This window comes from Schistocerca piceifrons, chromosome 3 (genome assembly GCF_021461385.2).
Source record: "Schistocerca piceifrons isolate TAMUIC-IGC-003096 chromosome 3, iqSchPice1.1, whole genome shotgun sequence".
Classification (NCBI taxonomy): domain Eukaryota; kingdom Metazoa; phylum Arthropoda; class Insecta; order Orthoptera; family Acrididae; genus Schistocerca; species Schistocerca piceifrons.
Genome location: NC_060140.1, coordinates 502,881,112 through 502,904,509, shown reverse-complemented (window position 1 = coordinate 502,904,509; position 23,398 = coordinate 502,881,112). Strand labels below are relative to the sequence as shown.

Genomic DNA, 23,398 nt, shown 5'->3' with positions numbered 1-23,398 from the left:
TCTAATATAAACTTTTGATTATCATGTAAACGCAGGCTGTACAGTAAAGACTACTTGAAAAGATAAAATTTATACTAGTATCAGCATTACAAATTACCCATGAGATTGGATGGTAAGAACTTAAAAAAATATTATCATTTTATGTTGATAATACTCTATGATATATTCACTTCTGTTGATAAGTTAATGAATTTTTTAAGAATAAAATCAGTATGAGACACTGTGATAGTGTGTGTACTAAAAGGTGCCCTGGCAACATACTGTGGGACAAGTCACACCGTGACAAGGACAGAACGTGTACTGGAAAACTGGTTGTTCATTGTGTGTGGTGTGGTGTCCCTCTACTACCTACTAGCAGTATGCAGAATCTCAATACTATATTTGACTATATAGAGTGCACAGCTGTTCCCTTCCATTAATGTGGATTAGACTGTCCAGCAAGGCTTGTGTAGCACATCCTACAGTTGGACAAGTTCACTCTGTAGGGCATCAATGGTCAGCATTGATGTTATGGCTACAGTATTTTGAATCAAATCTCTATAGAATCCTTCATGATCAGCAAAACACTAGTTTTACTTAGCCCTCACCTTTGTGTGAGGGAAGTGGATATGTTGTGTTGCCAAGCACACAGAAAACCTCACAAAGCTTACAATACATAAACTTATAGAAGATATGTGACTCAGATGTTGCTGTATGTCTCTAACCACAGAAGGCACTATGCCCATTCTTTGGACTCTTTAGACAAAGCTATGACATAGGTATTTGGCTGTAACATATGTCTGTTGGACTCTAGTCTGCCAAAGATCCACTGATGTGTAACGTCACCCAAAAGGTGTTTTCTGCATTGTGCAGCAGGGCAACATTCTATGAGTCAGCAAGTGTGAAATGCCACAGGTGTGAATGTGGTAGTGAGGCTACAAATCTTAATCTAAATGCTGTATGGATCAGTGGACTGGAACGAAAATAACATAAACATTTCCGGTCAAATGAATATAGTGTAATCTACAAGCAAAATGCAGTCAGTCTACAAAGGAGACTGCTTTCAAGACACCTGTGCCTTCATCTCTGAATACCATTCAAGTGTAGAGGACACCAACCGAATACTGTTCTAAGGGGATACTGAACATATTCAAAGAAGGGGAGCAGAATGGTCAGAGTTTTTTTGATTCATAGGAGAGTGCCAGTAAAAATGTAAGTTGGCACATGACTGAAAATTACAGAAATTATCCTACAAAAACCTGCTTAGGCAAAGTTTAAGTTAAAAATGTAAAAATAGATAATATTCTTTTTGGGTGTGCAGCCAGATCATAACGTCATCTTGACACAATATTTCAGTGGTCCAACTGACCTCCATCTTCAGGTGAGAGTGCTGGTACACGATCTCGCCGGAACTGACTTCTCAGCACAAGCGGCGGCCCCTATATAGGCCGCAGAAGGCCTACAACCTGTGCGCGAGAAGGTGCCATAACTGCCCTCTAGCACAAGTAAACATACCGCGCCGCCAGTGGCGGAAACAGGCGAAATCAAGATATCACTATCCAAAACTAAAAATTATTCTGAGGATCGAAACACAGACTGTTGATTTTTAATGACTGATAACACTGGGTTCCAAGTCTTCCTTAAAAGATAACCCTTGTCTCTATTCATAAGATTATCAGATAAATGAATCTCTATGGATTCTTTTAAAACACAATGCCAATAGCGAGATGCAGGGGCAACCATTTGTGTCTCGTCATACTGCATTCTGTGTTCCTCGGTGGGACAGTGCTCTGCCACTGCAGATTTCTCAGTCTGAAGCAACCGAGCAACCGTGTGTGCCGCTGGTGCTCAACACATTGGTCCTGAATGGTCTGGATTGTCTGACCAATATAAACCTTCCCACAGTGCAAGGGATCTCGTACACACCGGGCTTCCTCAAACCAAAGTCATCCTTAAGAGCCAAGAAGCGCTCTAGTCTTGGCTGGCAGATGAAAAATACTTTTGATATGATATCTTTTTAGAATTCTTCCTATTTTCGAGGAAATGCTCCCAGCAAAAGGTAGAAAAGCCACTGATTTGCAGGTATCTTCTGGTGGTTCTGGCGAAGGTCCAAACTGGAAAGCACGATGGATCTGTTTATCTGTATAGTCATTCTGTTTGAAAACAACCTTGAGATGGTCCTGTCAAGCTTTCTCCATCTGAAATGGCATAAGCTCTTCTTGCCAATGTCCGCAGGACCCCCGTACACTGGAATGGTGGATGACAGCTAGAAGTATGCAGGTAACGGTCCGTGTGCATAGGCTTTCGATAAACACCGTGTCCCAGTGTCCCATCATCCTTTCTGTACACCAGAACATCCAGAAAGGGAAGCTTTCCATCACTTTCCACCTCCACGGTAAACTTGATGCTAGGATGCAGGGAATTAAAATGATCTAGGAGGTGGTCAAGAGCTTCTCTCCTGTGAGGCCACATCATAAACCTATCGTCGACGTACCTCCAGAAACAGGTTGGTTTTAAAGACGCTGTCTTCAGCGCCATGTCCTCAAAATCCTCCATAAAAAGACTGGTGACTATTGGGGACAATGGGCTCCCCATAGCCACTCCGTCAGTCTGTTCAAAATATTTGTCATTGAATAAAAAGTACATCGACATCACCACATGACAACAAAGCTTGGTTGTTTCCTCATCCAGTTTCTCACCAATTAATTGCAAGGATTCTTCCCCAGATAGTCATCCCGTGGCAGAAGAACCGTGGCGTTACCTTTGTCCGCTTTCACTTCTGAAGAAGTGTTCTTTACCTGACAATATTCTCAAAAATCTTCGTCCTGGTGCTGCTGTTCCACCAAGATTATACAGTCTACCCAAGATTCATAAGCAATCCTAAGTAATTTGAGTACTCCTACCTACAATTTAGCCAAGTATTTAGCATCAGTTCTTGGCCCTGGTAAATGCGAACATCACATTCCCAATTCTATGGTGTTTATTCAGAGATTCAAGTCCTTGTCTCTTAGTCCCTGGGATTTGCTTGTGAGTTTTGATGTCGTGGTGCTTTTTACTTGAGTTCCTCTGGAAGAATCCTTGCAATTAATTGGTGAGAAACAGGATGAGGAAACAACCAAGCTTTTTATTCAATGACAAATATTTTGAATAGACTGACGGAGTGGCTATGGGGAGCCCATTCTCCCCAATAGTTTCCAATCTTTTTATGGGGGATTTTGAGGACATGGCGCTGAAGACAGCGTCTTTAAAACCAACCTGTTCCTGGAGGTACATTGACGATATGTTTATGGTGTGGCCTCATGGGAGAGAAGTTCTTGACTGCAAAGTATCCTCTGTCATGCACTGTATGGTGACTTCCAGTGTGTGTATGCAGATGTAGATGTAAATGTAGATATAGAAGACATTTACTCAAATTATCTTCAGCTATGCAGGTAAAACATTGGTTTGGTCCAGGCAAAGCCAGAACCTGGATTTTAAAGCATAAAGAAACCCGTGCAAGTTGAGACTGAAACTACAGAATAAAGTAATGAATACAAATTACTACATTGTCAACAGATTCACATATTTAGTGAAATCTGTACTTACAGTCCTAAAGAAACAAGGCAATGATGCCACCTATGTGAGCGTGCTGAAGAATACGTATATCAATTATACAGCTAAACTTCATCAGGATAGTGAGAAATTCAGAATAGAAAAAGCAGTCAAACAAAGAGATTCCTTAGCACCAAAACTATTCTCAGCAGTCCTAGAGGCAGGAATAAAAAAGGGACAAATACTTATTAATGAGACCTACTTTGACCATCTTTGTTTTGCTGACTAACACTGAACTGTTTGTCTCTGGTGCAGATGAATGTTGAGAACAAATGGAACAGCTTCATAGACAAAGTCTGAAAGTAGGCTTGAAAATCAATTACAATAAGGAAAAAATGTTATGGGCTCCATGTATCAAAAGTAAAACAGTGAAAATTAATAATGATGTCATACGGTATTTCATTTCTTATGTAGGTAAACTGAGCACAATGATTGGATGGACAGCAAAAGGTATCTTATGAACTTATTTTGATAAACTAAATTGTGTTCTTAATACTAGGTTTATGATGTGCCTGAAAAGTAGAGTTTATGTTCCCCTGTATTAATAGTTTTGACTTATGGCAGTGAGGCATGAACTTTAAATGTGAAAACTATTCATGAACTGTGCATTTCTCAGTGAGCTATGAGGGAGCACTGTTGGACCTTCTAGGAGATAAAAAAGAAATAAATACTTCAGGGAACAGACTGGATTGGCAATGTAATTATGAATGCCCTGAAAATGAAATGGAGGTGGAGCTTTTAATCATGTGAATGGGTTATATATGGAAAAAGGAAGATCTCATGTGAATTTCATGACATAAGAAAAGACTGAAGAGACAATGTAATGGGAAGTGTGTTAATGACATCAGAAAACACAAGAGCAATCTGCTGCTTCTGTTGATGATGTGATAATGATAAAAATGATAATAAAAGCTGTAAGAAGGAATGAACACTTTTCTTGTGAATAGGTCATATATTCTACATTGTGTACTTGAAACAGATATTTAGTTTTTTCAGCTGCTGCAGTTGCCTCATATAAGAAACAGAAGTGAAGTAGAGATATTTCAACAGATGGAGTTTCTTAACGGTCATCTAAGACTTAAGTGGTCTTTACAAAGCTAGTCTATGAGGAAGTACAATAGTTTGTACACTGTGCAGTGCAGCAAGCCTCAATAGTTGGGACTAACTTCATCATTAAAGCAAATGGCAGGCCAAGTTCTATGAACTGTCAGATTCTAAGAACAAACACTATCATATTTGACAAACACATATTTTACATGCTGTCCACTTCATTTCTATTAATACCAAAACAGTATCTTAGAGTAAAAAACAAAATGCAGTATTGGTGGTGACTAGGGCAAAATAACAAGTAAATCATCAAAAATGCCACCACTAAGTGCTAAATTTGTCACATAAATCTGAAAAATATAGATTGGAAGGAGATATGCACGAAGCTTTAGATGGCTACATTAGGTGTCTGTGTCATTATCTATGCAAGGGTGCCAGTTTAAATTGGAAAAAAATGAGTAGCAAATCAATAACTCTTTGCTGATTCATGTATTTGTGTGTTGCCCAACAATCAGTTTCATATCATTACATAATTTCCATAGAATAATTCTGGCATGACAATAGATGATGTAACTGTACACTGTTGATGGACTTATGACTACTGGAAACAAGTTGAGGAAAATATCTTAGATATGGCTTAAAAATGTATGTAAAAATTACAGTATTTTGAAGAAACACAGTGAAAAATAAAAATTAGTCATGATTCTCTGAGGAGAAACTCTTGCATTTGAAAATAAATGATATTCATATATACTTTGACAACAGCATAGAGGGGAACAGTTAAAATAGTTTGCTATTTAAAGGAACCACAAAAAATTCTATTCTTACCAGTGCTAATGAGTAGGCCATCTCCAAGCCATGGTTTGAACATTCTGTATTCTACAGATTTATCAATATGTACATGACTGCTCAGAATTATCTGTAACATTAAAGATACTGCATGTAAATATTTATTTGTTTTTATTCCTTCATTGCAAAATTACAATCATCACAGAATTCAGAATATATTTGCCTGCTCATTGGAATCCGCAAAAGTACTGACCCGCTCAAAAATTGGTTAAAGTACATTTATAAGGAAGAGGGCGTCCAGAACTGTAAATGAGATTACATCTAGTGTGGCTTGATCTACCCATACGTCCAGTATTGTATCATATGTGAAAATTCCATAAAAACACATTTATAGAAGTTATTAGGTAATGCTACAGAATAAAAAAATATTGTCTGCAAAATAAATTTAGCATTAAGGCAGTGTTGCAAATATACAGGCTGTATCTGAAATGAATGTAGAAAATGAGAGGGCTGATTAGTGGATCATAACAAACATATTTCATATAGCAACCCATGTCCGCATCCCTCAGTGTATGGTGCTAGGCATCATTGAAGAGTGCCGTGCACCACCAAGAGGGTAGGCACACAACATGCCGTCTGAGGTGTAATGATAGCAGATCTGCAGGGCAACATTTTCAATGTATTTGTGGCATCAAGGTCAATGAGAAGTTTTATAACCTTTATTTGAAACCAGTTACAAAAAGTGTTCAGAGTAACGCCTGTATGTGGCCTACCGTGAACATCAGACAGTTTGAAAGGCGGCCATTGTGGTGTATACTTACAAGCCTTTGTTAAAACACATATTTCTCTGTGTTATAAACATAATGCCTCATTTAAGTATGTAACAAGATAGTAATTAATTTGTGAACAAAGGGAAACCAAATACTGTTTACCAATTTGTTTTTTATGTAATATAAGAAATTTGCCATAACTGTTTACAAGCAAATGAAGCTTATTATGAAAGCAGGGGCACAAACTGCAGCACATCACTGTTTAGTGCTTCAAATTTTTAAATTGAAATGTTTTTATTTTTGAGCCTAATGTCCACCAGCACTGGAAAACATACCAGCTACTCTTAAAAAAATGTTAAGTCAGTGATGTATCCCTGCTGAAGCTGTAAGTACTATGATGAGAAGTCCATAGTATCAAACATCTAAACATATTCCTTTCCTGAATTTAATCGCGCACTTAAACACTGCACAGTGCTTCATCATTTTTCTTCATGTACATAATAATGTGTAGACAGTACAGTTATGAGTAACAAATACTGTATGTATGCACGACCAAATAATTAATGATAGATCTGTGTCCTTACAAGTCACAATACATTTCATCTTCCGGACTCTTACCACCACAATGGCATCTAGCTGAAAGTTCAAAACCTCCCAAGCCTGTAGCACCCTCAGTAACTCTAATTATTTTACAAGGTCTTTGGAAAAAAACTCAGACAGGACTAGAGAGGTTTAAATGTGAAGCAGCATCAGTTTAATTATGGACATAATGATTCTTTGCCCTTTTTGTACCAACAATAGGGTTATCATCAATTTTCTATTTTACTTGATGGAGAAGGAGCTGTTCAGGACTCTTCTGAAATAATGATAGATTTGCACACTGAAATGAATTTGTCAAAAATAAAATGTTAAAATAGAGATGGAATGCAAGAAGGATTGTTGGAATTTGTAAAGAGAGAAAGATGTTTCTAAATGAGTATGGTTTCATTCTAGATGTCAACACAGTGTTTGTTCTTTGAACTGCTTCTATTCATCTTCATTACCCAGAATGTAGCCTACTGTTTTTCTTTACAGATTTCAATTGTAGTTTTTAACAAGTAATATTTCTAGAGTACTGCTGTTGACTTAAGTAAGTTACTGCAAATCAGACCATATTGCACATATGTGGTGACCTATTACATCTCTATTTTCAGAAAGCAGAGTAGATTGGTGTGTATTCACCAAATAAGTAAAACAAAAATATATTTCATGAGAGTTAGTCGCGGGTTTGAATTTACCTTTGGCAGTGAAGTTTCATCGATGGGAATCCCAGCCTCCTAGCATGTGACATGGGACATGCGGGAAACATCACCCAAAATTTGAATCTGTCTTGTTTTTCTACAATCTTCACTAGGCTTGTTATGCTATAAAGCCGTCACTAAAATTTCAAAAATGAAAAGTAATTCTCATGAAACACAGCACTCATCTTCACTATTCATTACTTTACCAACAGCAAACTCACCTTATTTACTTTTGGATTCATGTCTTGGCCCAGTATACAGGCAACCGAATTTTAAAATATTCACTACACAAAATACTTCGTTCGCCTCATAAGCAAAGTCCAATACACTGGTTTCTTTTTGTGCACTAGCAGTGTGACAGCATGGCAGACAGTTGCTGAATGAGTTTCTGGAGTAAACTATGCATATTTGAATGGAACATACAAACAAATCTGTTATACCGGAGTATAACATAGAGGAATGCCTCACTTTTGGCTTTCAGACTGGCAAGGTGCTATGTCGAGCAACCAGCTACTTGGACGACATTATCAAGGAAGCGACAGAAATAAGGATTCACAAGAATCTGCTCAACTGAAATGAAGGTTACAGTTACAATTTGTTTGGTATGGACTCGCACGCTAGTATCAATATGACAAGAGCAGGTCCAATACGCAAAATGCATCCTCTGCAACCTCACCACCTCCCCACCCACCATCTGACAATAACCATCTGTCTACTGCCAGGTGGAGGGGATGCACCGCCAGTGCAAATATTATGACATCCGTAATACACTGATATTTCCCCAGAATGCAAGACATGTATTTACAAACTGTGAATATACGTATACATCAGCTGTACAAATGATTAATGACATGTGAAACTTAGTGCCAGAACTAGGACTCAAATCTGGATTTCCCACTTATCACACGTGCTAGCCTTAACCACTTTGGCTATCCATGTACATGTCCTGGACCAACCTGAACTTAAGAAACGTACCACACCTTCTCATGTGATTCCCACATAGGGAGTGGCAGTGTTATTCTTGTCATGTTTGCATTAGTGTTTTGCAAGGTCTGTATTTTGCACTGTCCGAATAGTACTACAGAATTCCCTTCAGACATGCAGTTGTGTTTGCCTTGCTGGATATGGAGACAGGCCTTCAATGCCCATATTTGATAGTGTCTGAATAGTGCTGTAAACTGTCCTTTGGATTATTCTTAGAACGAGAATCCACCATAAGTCACTCTCGGACACACTTGAAACTTCATTTGGTGAAAGAAGGATGAAAATAAAGGGGAACTTATTTTGTATAGGTCCACAATTTCTGTGAAAATGACAAAGTTTTGATGCTACTGGATTAGTTTGTGTACGTGATATTAAACCAGGCGAACAGCAGTGTATTGGGTAAGAGGCCAGATTCGAATTTTTTTGCTCTATGTTCAAATCGAATGTTTGTTTCAGATTATTGTCATAGACATATGTGACAATTGCTTCAATATTTTTAATGCGATTCAGAAATACAACAGGATTACTGACAATAGAAGTAAGCACTTCAAATCTTATTTGGACTTTTATCATCACAAATTTTATGCAACATTAATAGATGTTTTGATTTTTTAAATTTTCAGCAGCACCAGTCCCACGGTGATGCATATCATAAAAATATTCAAAGAATAAAAATTCAGAGTACTATGAGTGACATGAGAAGTTGTGTATGCCAGTCACATTTTTTAGTGTGAATATCATTATGAAAACAACCTTGTTAACGACCCTAAATACCTCGCAGTCTGGCAACAATTTCACGGAGAGCCATGAATGTCGAAGCATATTCTCAACAGTATGAGCAGGCATTTAGTTTATTCATTGCATCACTACTACGTTGATTTTCGTTTTCTGTGCAAAAAGAATAGTGCAGCTCTGTATTGGGTGAATGTAATCCTTCACCTGTCAGTAAAAGTATAAATCGTAGGGTTCACAGAACTGCTTACACTTTGGCAGAATTACTTTTAATGAACATGTCGATATTCCGATTCCGTCGACAACCTGGCCATCATTTATTCACCCTAAGAGTCAATAATGACCAGAAATGGCTCCATTCTTATTTAAGGGTGCGCACAGAAAGGGAGGGGGCGGGCTACCAGGCATCCACTGCCAGGTGGCATGCTCAGCGTGGAAAATATCCGTTTGTTATGTAGATAGGCAGCGCACAAAGGCAATCGGGTGGCAGTGCTGACTGGGGCGGCTTCGCGCCTGCCGGCAAGTCGAAATTAACGACACATACCGGGTGATCAAGTCATTATAAATTTGAAAACTTAATAAACCACGGAATAATGTAGACAGAGAGGTAAAAATTGACACACATGCTTGGAATGACATGGGGTTTTATTAGAACCGAAAAAAACTCCCCATATTGCTAGACGCGTGAAAGATCTCTTGCGCGCGTCATTTGGTGATGATCGTGTGCTCAGCCGCCACTTTCGTCATGCTTGACCACCCAGTTCCCCAGACCTCAGTCCGTGCGTTTATTGGCTTCCGGGTTACCTGAAGTCGCAAGTGTATCGTGATCGACCGACATCTCTAAGGATGCTGAAAGACAACATTCGACGCCAATGCCTCACCATAACTTCGGACATGCTTTACAGTGCTGTTCACAACATTATTCCTCGACTACAGCTATTTGTGAGGAATGATGGTGGACATATTGAGCATTTCCTGTAAAGAACGTCACCTTTGCTTTGTCTTACTTTGTTATGCTAATTATTACTATTCTGATCGGATGAAGTGACATCTGTCGGACATTTTTTGAACGTTGGTAATTTTTTTTGTTCTAATAAAACCCCGTGTCATTCCAAGCATGTGTGTCAATTTGTACCTCTCTATCTACATTATTCCATGATTTATTCAGTTTTCAAATTTATACTGACTTTTTGATCGCCCGGTACTTTGCCCGCTTTCGGCGCGCCAGTTGGCTACGCGCAGTGACAATAAATTCGAACCATACGGCCTGCAATCTTTCACATAAGGTTTAACAGAAACTAATCGGCAAAAATATTATTTTCACTTTACTTATAGCTTTATATGTCAGCTTCATGGTGAAGTGCCTAAAATTTCAATATTGGTCATACTTAACATGATATTCGCATTTAAGTACGAGACAAAGTTTACAATGATTTTGCGTTTGGTGCATATTACTACATATGTTTCTGCGAACGAAATTTAGCTAAGATAGTGAATTTTGCTTTAGACTTGGGAGGAGGTCTCTATCTTTCTGCAGTTTAGAGAAAATGGAATTTATGTAGCATGTTCACTTCCGACCGCAGATGCGCGAGAAGTAAGTATTCATATTAACCCTTTCACGCCGGCGCCGTGATTGTTGCACCGTGCGCTGTGGGGGAGCGCCAGTCCCGCCCGGCCGTGCCCGCTGCACGGCGCAGTTTTCGCGCTTCCCGTGGCTCTGCCCTGTCCTGCTTTCACACTCATAGTGTTATCGCCGTTATTGGACTTTATTCGGGAAAATATTTATACAAATCGCACAGGTCTTTCATATTGTGTATCGTGTCTGTGCACAAATCCAAGTCTGAGGATGTCAATGGAACACGTGGAGTAGCACGTGTACCTGATGTAGAAGCAGCTACAATAGGTGTTCAACGTTCATCGTCAGATTCGGGCGACGAGTCGCTTTCATCTTCAAAGTCACTACCCAGTATGAGAGAAAGAGCTTCCTCCACAGTACATCGCTTATCTGCCACATCACGTCTAGTAGAAATTTAATTGAGGTTAACAACACGGCATTTCAGTGACTCTGTTGTTAACTACAGACACTGACCAAAGCCACTAGATGGTGCATAGCTTAGACTTCCACTCAAGTCGAGCGTAGTGAAGTGGAGACGAGGCCTAAGAGAAAGACAGGGCGCGGCGCGTACGTCTCGAAGGTAGTCCTGCACTCGCTCGCTCGCCCAAATCAGCTGACAAGCGACGTTTCTACACCTGTTAACTCGTAACTAGGCGTGTCCGTACAAACGAAAACCGAATCTTCTACCTGAAACCGCTACTATGGAATCTTACTGTTATTAGTCATATAATGATGGGAAGTCCATGGGCCAACTTATAGTTTGTTATGGCTGTACTCACGTACAATAAAATAAAATCATGCTAAAATGATTATCAGTTGCATAAGGCACCACTTCCAGCATGTCATGACTAATGTTAAGCAGGAGAGACTGCATGCTATAAACAATCGAGTATTGATCTTAAATTAAATTTTGCTGTAGTATTGTTAATCAGTGAGACTTCATAATGACAGATTCCAGTGGAAGATGCAATTCTCGTTAGTACTTACACGACCAACTGCGAGTTAAGAGGTTTAGAAACGCATTTTGTCTGCTGAACTGAGCGAGCGAGCGAGTTCAGGACTACCTTCGAGACGTACGCGCCGCGGCCTGTCTTTCTCGAGCGGAGAAATATGACGCGAGGCGGAACAGCTACGAAAGTCCACCGGCTGGGCGGCACGGGCCGCACTCGACTGCTGCAGCAGTACACCGGCTGAGCGGCACAATCGCTCCCGACTCCTGCAGAAGTTCGCCGTAGCGAAAGAGTTAAACGCGCAAACGAAGCTGACACACGGCGCGGTGCCTGATGGGAGTAACTGCATATGGGAAATGCCTTTACGATAAATACCTCATATTTCCTAATCCATTCCCAGATCTCGAAATGATACTTTGGCGAATGACAGCATGCAAAGAGGAGAGTATTTTGCTACCGGTATATGATTATCTACGGTGATATAGCAGAAGCTATATTTTATTTTTTAATCCAGAACTGTAATTTTTTTAAGAGTCTTCGACAGCTACTGAAAGGAGAATTTACTAGTATGAAAATAAACATGAAATTTATTCTCTTATGTTACTGTTCAGAATTAAGTCGCAATAGCTAACGCGAGGCGAATTTTTCCAAATTATATTGTGTTTTGGCAAAAGACGAAAAATTAAACATGTCAACAAGAGAAACGTAGCTGTTACTCATAACTGATCGTAATTCTTCAAATGAGAAAAAGTTAACAGTTAAGGCAAAAATAACTCGCCAAATCTGTTGCAGTTTTCCATGAATCCCATAACCCACAGTATTATTAATAGTGGACGACTGGAGTGGAAACTTACAAAAGAATTGTCTCCCTGTTTTTCATCTGAAAAATATGAAAATAATTTGCAGAAAATAGTACCATTTTTTGTTTCTATCCCCATTCAGAGTGAAGTGGTGATCTTCACTTTGTCTTTTGATATGTTAAAGATAGATTATATATATTTATAATCTATTTTAACTTTAATAAGTAGTCTCAAGCAGTTCATGAAGTAATTCAAATGGTTCAAATGGATCTGAGCACTATGGGACTTAACTTCTGAGGTCATCAGTCCCCTAGAACTTAGAACTACTTAAACCCAACTAACCTAAGGACATCACACACATCCATGCCCGTGGCAGGATTCGAACCTGCGACCGTAGCGGTCGCGCGGTTCCAGACTGTAGCGCCTAGAATCGCTCGGCCACCCCTACCGGCATGAAATAATGACTACCGTATTTCTGTACCCTTATTATCCATTGATACACAGGCACTAAATTTGCTATTTCTCATAGACGAATCCTACATTTTTACTGCAGAGTAGAACTGACGTATTTTGTGATTCTGAAGCTGTGAACACATTGATGACTTGCAGAACCCTGCCAATTATCAATTATTCGTCAAAATCAATATCACTGATGAATTCCAAGATATTTATAATAAGAAGATTCACTCCCTACTCCATATAGGGATAGTAAAGGAAAGATGGTATACTATCTGCTGTATTTTTTCGTATGTCAAATATAACTGAGGTGTAGACGGAGAATACTTTCGTAAGTTCCAGTCTCAGCTGTTCATTATTAAACATACTCTGGGTTACAGAATTCCCCTGAAATTGTAACAGAATTGAAGATTTATTTCCAACTAAATTGTTAAATTTTTTCTTCAAAGAAGTGTCATCAGTGATGAGTTTCGTATAACGCATACATTCATCTAACTGCCACGTTAAATTTTGCTTTTTTGCCAAAACGCAGCATATATTGCACAAACTCACCTTGCAATGGCTACTGTGACAGAATCTTGAAACAGAGTATATTATTAAACAACCAACAGGCGATCAGAGATGTCAATACTTTACAGAAAACATCATCATGTCAACTTGCTGTAACACAAGAGAAGAAATTTCACTTTTATTTTAATACTAGCAAATTCTCTTCTCACTAGCGGGCAGTGACTTTTTAAAAATTACAGTACCGAACTGAAAACAAAAAGTAAATAAAAACTGCAGCTTTGGGTATATCGAAGCAGATAAGAAAGTTCCATATGTTGACCATATTACAAAATACGGTTCTCTGCTCATTTTATGCTATTCTTTGCCAAAATCTCGTTTCGATATCTCGAACCATTTAGAAGATATGAGGTATGTTATGAATACTTCATTCTCGCATGCTTGTGGTCAGAAGTGAGCGGCTGCATAAATTCCATTTTCTCGAAATTGGAAACTGATAGAGGCCACCCGCCAAGGTAGTAGCCTCAACTACTTTCATACTTCATATCAACAGCCTGACAATCAGAGCACAACAGTACAGAAACTGAGACTGTACACGATTTTTGAAATGAAAACTACATAGCTAAAGGCTGATCAAAAAAAAAAAAAAAAAAAAAAACATTGATGGCTGTTAATGCATTAGAATATCTTAAAGTCTCATCCAATGTAACTTAGTAATCATACATCTAATATGTACATACATTGGACCTACTTCCAAGAGCGTAACAACAACCGTGTACATGTGCTACGGCTTTTGACCAGTCATCGTGTTTGTGTTTGTTTACATCAAGTTTATTCTGATGGTGACAGAGTATACATGACTCCTTCCGCGTTATCCCGCTGTCCCCCACCATAACTGTTGTCCGTTCTCTTACGGCGGCTTCTGCGCAGCCACTGGCCATGGAATACTGCATGTACTCTGAAGCCGGGTTCATACCCGCAACAAAAGTATTGCTGTGGCTAGTGGCACACTGCAATTGCGTGTGCGAACTCCCAGCATTTAGTGGCGCATGTTAAGAGACGAAAATTTAGTCACACCACAAAAAGTTCACCTTCATTTTACTTTGTTGTGCCACTTTCCTTCCATCACTGCTCCCTGGTGGCAGTATTTCAAAACAAGCATTCTGCCACGGCTACCGTGGAGTAATTGCTACTGTACTCGATTTGATTGCAGCGTGTTTTCATTTTATCTCTGATAAGAGTGAAAAAAAAGTTTGGCAGGTACATTTTCGCATCTTCCGGAACAACAAGAACAGAAGCAATGTTTAATTTTCCACGCAGTGTATGTGTGCTTGTGTGTGTGTGTGTGTGTGAAATAAATAAACGTAATACAGGTAACCAAAAAAATGAGTTGTATAAACATGGTTTGTGAGACCAAGCATTGTTAACTTGTGGATTATATGCAAGAAATAGCTCCCGAGTGTGATGTGGCAGTTTCTAAAATAAAAATTAGTTATTTGAAATGCCTGTATCAACGAATACAATAAGATTTTAAAATCTTGGAACGGTGGTGTGTCTGCAGGCGATATTTATATATAAGTTTTTGGTTAGTTTGCCTTTGTAGACATTTTCGGCTTCGAGTGTTATTTCTCTTATAAATGTGTTTGTGGCCACTGATTTATCCCCGTGCGAAATTTATTTTCGGATCCAACATTTGGTTTTCGTCTTCCCTGTATCAAACACTTGTCACATTCTAATGCTGTAACCATCTCAGTAACATTCCTACCCGCTCATATTATTCAAACTGACGCCATATTGAAAGCTGTGCAACTATGTGGAATTTGTGGCGTCCTGTATGAACAGTAGCTCACGATACCACTACAGAAGGCCACAAGCTGTGGTGCCACAGTAGTTTCGTGTGCGCTCTGGGTGCTATGAATGTGTATTCTTTGAATATTTTTATGATATGCATCGCCCTGGGGACTTGTACTCTTGAGAAGTAAAAAATCAAAGCAAATATTATGGACTCTTGAGAAGTAAAAAATCAAAGCAAATATTATGGTTGTATAAAATCTGTGATGATAAAATCTATGACTTGAAATACTCACTTCTTTTGTCAATAATCCCATAGCATTTCTCGACCTATAAAAAATGTTGGAACAATTGATGTCACATACTTCTGCAACAACAAGCGAAAACATTTGAATATGGAGCGAAAACATTTGAAACTGTGCTCTTATCCAATACACTACTGACTCATTTGTTAGCAGATGCATCAAAATTTTGACCGTCACTTTCTCGGAAATTACGGACTAAGACAATATAAGAGTCCCTTCATTTTCACCCTTCTTGCACCAACCAAAGTTTAGAATGTGTCAGAGAGAGGGCCACTGAGAAACAGGACTGGGCCTGGGGAAAGATGTGTGATTGGGCCTCATCTCAAATATAGTAGCCCAATCTTTGTGATTATGTCCAAGAAGGTTTGAAACGGTTTAAACACAACACAATTCAGGGAATATTGGAAATACACAAAAATACGCAATAGGATGAAATACAGAATCAATATAATTTCTTATTAAACATTACACGCATGACAGTGCAGCCATATATTCCAAAAAGCCGAACATGAAAAGGCTGTTCTTCAGTGTGAGGGGGGGGTGGTAGGGGTGGTGATGTTGGTGGTGTCATATCTAAGGTTCTATTGATCACAGAGATAAAGAGTCAACTGCTTTGCATAATGCCCGGTCTAGTGGCCATTGGTACACCTACCAGAAGAACTAGCATACTGTAGCTATTCAACAGTACAGGGTTAAAATTTAAACATTACATACTTTCTCCAGCCCAGGCAACTTGAGCAAATCGGTAGTTTCTTTTGCATTAGGCTTGATCTTGGGTGGACCTTAGGGTGCTTGCAAAAGCAAAATATGTTCACACAGATTCACGAGAAAAACCCTAAAAACCACTATATTTGGTTACGAAAAGTACCATTTGAGGTGGTGGCAACTTCTATATTTTCTATTGATGGCAGATCGTCGAAATTTGTGCTATAGGTTTTTAAGATGATATTCTCGTACAACTTCGAAACTTTTTTTGACATAATTATCGTTACCCACATCGAGAGTTTCAGAGTTGCACATGTACAGTATATGTGCGTAACTTCTAGTCTGAGGCGTAAATGTAGTTTTAATGACGTTGTGAACACATGACAACGGTTCTAGGGCCATCGCAAGGTTTCTGAGGTCACCAGACTATATTTTTCGTCAGTATTTTTACACTGATAAATGCTTATGACGCACTGTCTCTATATAATGAGCACTTCAAGCCTATACAAATATGTCCAACAAGAAACAAAAAGTTCTAAAAAGGGTCTTAATTTGCCTGAAATGAACTTACAATGACTAGCAAAAATTATGTGAAATTGGAAAGATCGCAAATTCAATAAAATATTTCTAATAACATTTTTACACTTTTATGATACAACTAATAAACTGGGTGTTTTCGAGAATTGCAGGCGATGAGCAAAGTACTGAAAAAAAAGTAAAGCAAACGACTTTGTGTTAGCCTCATACTATGCATACGTAATTGCTGTGTCAAATTACGTAAATAAGTCTAAATATGTAAATAAACTGTCAAAAGTTTACTGAGTATATGCCTTATATAAGCTACATACGTTGTTGTCGTAGGGAAAGTAACGAAACCAGCCGAAAAACGCTCCTGTTGGAGCACAAAGAGGGTGAATATATCCTTCTTTAAAAGACTCTGACGGAAAAGTCGCCAACTAGCTTCCTCAGTTGTCATTCTCAGACTGGAATTTACATTCCTCACATAAAAAAATCTCGATTTTCAAACAAATGAGATACGAAATATTGAAAGCAGCGGCAGAATTTCTAAGTACACATAATTAGGGATGTATGAGTGTAATGATTCTTTATATTTTTTGGCAACATAACAAGGCAAAGTAACGTTTACATGAACAAAACCATTACTTGTGATCAAACTATTTAAATTAGAGGAAAATTAAGAACAACAATAAAAATCCAAGAAATTTACCTGCAGATTCATGTACAATACATATATACAAAACAGAATTTATACTTTTAAGTATGTTTCGGGAGTCGGAAGTGTGTTCGCTTTTTGCATTTGCGCATCAACCAAAGATGAGATCTGGAACGGTATGTATGTTCGGTAATAGGCCACCTAATGAGTGAATCCAAGTATTTCTAAGTATCTGTAACTTTGACGTGTATTGATAGTGAACGCACTGAAATATTTTCAACTTGAGAACTTGGAAAATTGCGCATCAGGTAAACTCGTTGCATTGTGCACTCGGGATATTGGCATGTATCGATAACGAATACTCTAAAATATTTCTATCCTGTGGACTGAATATTTTGGGATAGGCGATCTAGGCTGAACTTTACTGTGATTAATTTTGAAGGTGATCATCAGCCAGAATTGCGTTGGTTTGCAATTACAGAGCTTTAACTTTAAACTGCTTTAGACTGGACTGTAACTTTAATTCATTTCTGTAATTTTTCGGAAGTTTACATTAATGTTTAATATTGTACCATTTCATTTAAGCCCTCGCACACGCGGTTATTATTCCAGTAATGAACGATTTTTAATTGCGATAAGTGGTACTGTATTTTTGAAAAAATACTCAGTTTGTTAAAATTTAAAAATGCTGTGAGTAGTGAACATTATTACACCGCAAATTCCTGCCTGCATGTATTCAACTTGTGACTGAATTTCTTTGGGGTTAATACAACAGATTTGTTGATTGGCCCCTGGACTGTAACGTATCCAACATTTAAGAAATCCAGCCACACATTATGGAGGCTCTATTGATAGTGTTTCTCCTGATTTACAATTTATTATTACTGCTGATGCATGTGGGGTCTCACAAGATACTGAATGGACAATTATTCGGAGAAAGCAAAAGGTTTTGCCTTCTCCATCCACAGTTCATCTGTTATTTCTCCGTTACGTCGCTTATGTTGGTCTTGTCCAGGGTTCAGCAGAGAAGACATTTTATTTCATTCTGTCTGTATTGTTACAAGACGTGGTGCACTCCGCTCAAGTGCACTGATCATGTATGTTTGCTTTTATCTTCATTATACTGATAGCTGCGTACAGCAGTTTCCTATGGTCAGAAGAGTACAGCATTGAAAAAGAAATTTCAGAGTAAAAGCCACAACTATGCAAGTGATGAGGAAGGTGAAAACGTCTTTTTTGGGCAGTTTATCACGTAATTTATCAAATTTTGTGATACATGAGATACAGTTAACAAAAGCCGATTCTATCGTACCTGCCATACTGTTAAATTCCTATTTATGTTCGGTCTACAACCTGAAATGTTCCCCACCCCCTTTTTTTCCTTTAAGTGAATAGTGTATAATGATCTGAGATTCCTAAATCCAAACCAAATTTACACTCACCTTCATATTCATAACTAGCTATTGGTATATTAAAGGTTGTCAAGGAATCATTTTCTCTGGAAAATTCAGAGAAATCTAGTTTGAAACCTTACTTTTTTTTACTTAGTCAATTAATCTTGTAGGATAACTACTTTCACTTGTGATGCTTATTCAGACATATTGTTCCCTCTTTTTTACAAGCAAGTTAATGTGGTCTTTGATGTCACATATCAGCTGCATTTCACAATAAATTAGTACAAGCGAAGACAAAAGAAAGAAAATTTATAATCTACAAAATGGTTACAATGATCAGCATTGGTGGCAGTAAATTCCTCATCTATCAATTTTATTTTGTGTGTCAAGCTTAAGCATCTTTTTTTGCTTTTTTTAGTTGTATCAGATCAATCTTTTGAGAATACTGATGTAACATCTAATAAGAACAAATGGCACAAGCAAGCACAACCAGTGTCTCAAGCTTAAGCATCTTTTTTTGCTTTTTTAGTTGTATCAGATCAATCTTTTGAGAATACTGATGTAACATCCAATAAGAACAAATGGCACAAGCAAGCACAACCAGAATATGGGATTTGTTCTGAGCCGAACTGAAGCTCTCCTGAATATGAGCACTTTCAAAGGGTTTCTTAAAACCATGGTTCTTAGTTATTCACATTAGCACTTAGTATAAGATTCCATAATTGAAGTCATTCTATTGTTTTGCACTCACATAAAAATAAAATAAAATGTACATCTTTTACTTCCTTTTACATTCCAGACAGTTGTCTCTGTGGTATCTGTGGAATATAAGCTGAAACATCTAAAAGAAGTGAAAAATCCAACTATATTAAAAATTACATTCACCATACCTCAATGTCCCTTGGATCCATCAGAAATACGAACAGATTCCAGGTTCCAATCCATCCTCTTACTACAGGTGGATAGTCCTTGCTTATCTCAAGTGCTTTCTCCATTATCCCTGAAACAGGAATAACAAATTGTCTAATTAACAATAAGTCTTATGAAACTAATGCATTTGTTATTACAATCCCACACCTGCTTTCCACACTGACTAATGTAAGTAGAAATTTTCTAAAATGTCTTATTCTAAAATAAGTGTAGACGCCTTTTCCATTGTTATGACACTTTGATATGAGCAGTAATAATTAACAAGGAAACTCAGTTTTATTTTCTCACCATTTGAACTGGTAATACCAAATATCATGTGGATGTTGCCGATGAAAGGCAGGGTAGGAGGACCTGGGAGTTTGTTGCCCATTTTTACAAAACGTGAGTTTTCTCGCCAGTAATGTATTATGGTTAAAATTGCAGTCACTATCAGGATTGGATACAGCATAGAGCTACTGCTCTGTGCTTCTACTACTTCAGCTTCTTCAAGTGTTGTCATTTTGAAATGTGTAACCTGTAAAAGAAAAAGCAAATATTTAGCATACATTTCTGAAATTGGTATTATGAAGTTATTGGAGATAGTGTAAAGAGAGAGCTGGTCAAAGAAATAGTGAATAGGAAAGTTAAAAGTTTCCAAGCTAGTGATAATGCAGTTTAAGAACCTTGTGATCCCAGATTTTTTACATTGTTGAAACTCCCCCCCCCCCCCCCCCATGCCTTTCCACAACCTCTTCACCTGTACGTGTTATTTGGTATTCTGTGCTACATTTCACTATAACCTGCCTTCCCACTCTCCCCATCATAATAGACTGATACCTAGACCTCGGGAATGTGTAAACTATTATCCTCTTAAGAGGAATCAGACTTCATAAAAATCAACATATAGTCGCTATATCTGAGTGTCTGATACTCAGCACTTCCTTTATAAAATAAATGATTTGATACCCTCTCAGTCTACTTTGAGCATATTCTTCTTATACAAGGTACAATTTTCTAATAAGAAGAAACCCATCTGTGCTGTAGAGGAAGCTGTCAAGAAAAAACATTTTAAAATTTGCTTTAAAAATTTTAACCTTAATTTTTGCTGTCAATTAGTAATTTCAATAATCATGATTAAAAATTTTACTGCAAAATAATATGCTCAATTTTACATGGGTATTTACAGCAATGACAGTAGTAAAATTCCAGCACAGGGAAACGGTGGTAACTATCTTTCTTCAAAAGGTCAGTTTAAGTACAGCTAAGCTGCCCCTGGTGTACATAATCATGTTTTAATTAGTTTACATCTGTGACATCACAACACATAGCGTCTTATGCATAACATTATCACATAATGTCACATGCCAGTCTCCCCCTTATCTGTCACATGGCAAGCTGTGCTGTCTTATATATGACATCACAAACCGAGATGGCTTCCTCTGCCACATCGAATAAAAAAAATTTAATTATCGCATTGATTGCTTAACATCATCAACAAGGCGGTTGCGGGAAATTTACAAATCCATGATGATATTGATGGGGAAATTTAAATAACTGCAAGATGGTAGTGTTGAGAAATTTAAAAAAATGTTAGATGGCACTGGCAGGAAATAGAAAATATTTTTACCATTCATTAAAATGAAATAGTCAATCACAGTTCAGTATTTTGTACCTAAAGCGATTGAGAAGCATCAGATTTTTTGTGCTATGTTAAAAAAATAAGTACAGTGAAAGCCCTATTTTACGTTTTCATGGGTTCCAGACTTAAAAACCGCAAAACTGAGCAAAAAAAAAAAGTTAAAACCCTCAAAATAGTAGCAAAAACATATGTAATTGTCATACATGATTAGAAATTGTAATCCTCACCAATACAATGTATAAAATTTGTACAAGTGAAGGAAATTAAATGTACAATAAAATGTTTATACAATAATTTGTGGTAATGAATTTCATCAATAGTTAAAAATCACAGATGTGTAACAGCAAGTAAAAACTCGTCAAAAAATTGGAGGGAATTTTTAGCATTGATCTAATGGATTTTTCACAGGGGCTACTAATTTATGGCATAGAATCGCTAAAAACATAAAATCGGAGAACGTAAAATCGAAGTTCCACTGTATTCTAATACTACAGTATTTTCAAAAACACATACACACACTCATTCACTCACACACTGCATAACCTCTGTATTTCATCTCTCTCTCTCTCTCTCTCTCTCTCTCTCTCTCTATGTGCTTTTGTCATCAGCTTTGTCAAGTCTGGACTTGTATAACTTTCTCAGAAACCTGACACATTGTGTAAAGTTGGTATCTGTTTGTTTGCATACAGTTCACTTTCTACACATACAATCTCTTACAATGTACTCCAGGCCTAGAATTTCTTTGCCTGTAGTAGATTTGTCTTCAGTGATGATTTCCGCTTCGAAATGAGCCCCAGTGACCCCAGAGGACCTGTTTGGAGGTGCCCTGGATACTGGTGGGGGTGGACTGGTGCATCCTCTGTGTGGTGAAAGAACCTGTCCCATAACATATCAGTAACAGATAATTATGATTCCAGAAGAATAGAAACAGATTCTGTCTTTTTGGTGTACCACAACTTAGGCGGTTGCCTTCTCTAGGAAAGAGAAAAAAGAGTAGCAAAAGGAAGTCCTACTGATTGTTAGTTAAGTGGACAACCCCTTTTGAAACGAACAACAATATGTAACTAACCCATATTGTGTAGTTTTCACTGTGGAAGTGACAGCGATTCGAAAGGCTTTCAAATTTTATCATCTTCCAGCGCTCCAGGACCTGCTGATAGCGTCAGGTACAGAGAGCGTATTTCAATGTATTGAAAATCCAAAGTAGAACAGTAAAATGAATGTTCAAACGCTGGAAATTGTAGGAGAATCATTGATAAATCAGTGAAGAGTTACGAGAATCTTCTTTATGTAGTATTGGTTTACAATGACAAGGTCGACCAGTTGGTCAAGGAGTCAAGTATTTCTTGTCCTATAACGAACGTGTCTATCACCTTCCGATTTCGCCATGGGCGTGGAAAGTGGACAAGGAAGAAGAAATCACTGGCGCTATTCAATCTGCCAAAAATGTAAGAACTACGCTGTGATCCAACTAGTAAGTACTAGTTCAGCTGATTTCGAATATTTTAGGTCAGCAGGCAGCTGATAAATACCTTTTTACGAATATGTACCAATCATGGCTCAACTTTTTCCCACTCACATTGGATAAACATCAAGGATAATACTTTTTGCAACTATCACAAGGGAAAATCCTCCTCGCATTCCCCTCAGCTTTAGTGGTACGATGGCCCATTGCATAGCGCGTCGAAAACTGAACACAGATCAAGCATATAAAGAGGAAGAACGTGTACTGAAATGCGGAAAGAGAAGCAAAATAAAAACAGTGAATGGTCCGAGCTCAGGATGTGCAACATCGAGCGTGTTTGAGTTGCCACGGTTTGGTTGTTCTGTGGTCACAGTGTGGAACTGTAAAGGAGGAGATCTGGATTCAAATCTCCCTCGTGTCCGGTCACTGACGTGTCTGTTTGCTTATCTCAAATTTGTGTCGAGCTGTACGTCCGTTTTCAAATGCGAGGTGTAGGGAAAGATCTTCCAGACATTC

General features: G+C 38.1%; 1 protein-coding gene across 1 annotated transcript in view; it reads right to left on the bottom strand.

Moving 5' to 3' along the window:
* LOC124788272 (cytochrome P450 4g15-like) overlaps positions 1-23,398 on the bottom strand; it is a 154,819-nt gene that overhangs the window by 111,839 nt on the left and 19,582 nt on the right. Inside the window, exons 2-4 of the mRNA XM_047255481.1 lie at positions 20,088-20,313; positions 19,760-19,869; positions 5,446-5,536 (exon numbers count right to left, since the gene is read on the bottom strand). Of these exons, the coding sequence (XP_047111437.1) occupies positions 5,446-5,536; positions 19,760-19,869; positions 20,088-20,298 (412 nt within the window). The 5' untranslated portion in view covers positions 20,299-20,313. The remainder of the gene's footprint in view (positions 1-5,445; positions 5,537-19,759; positions 19,870-20,087; positions 20,314-23,398) is intronic.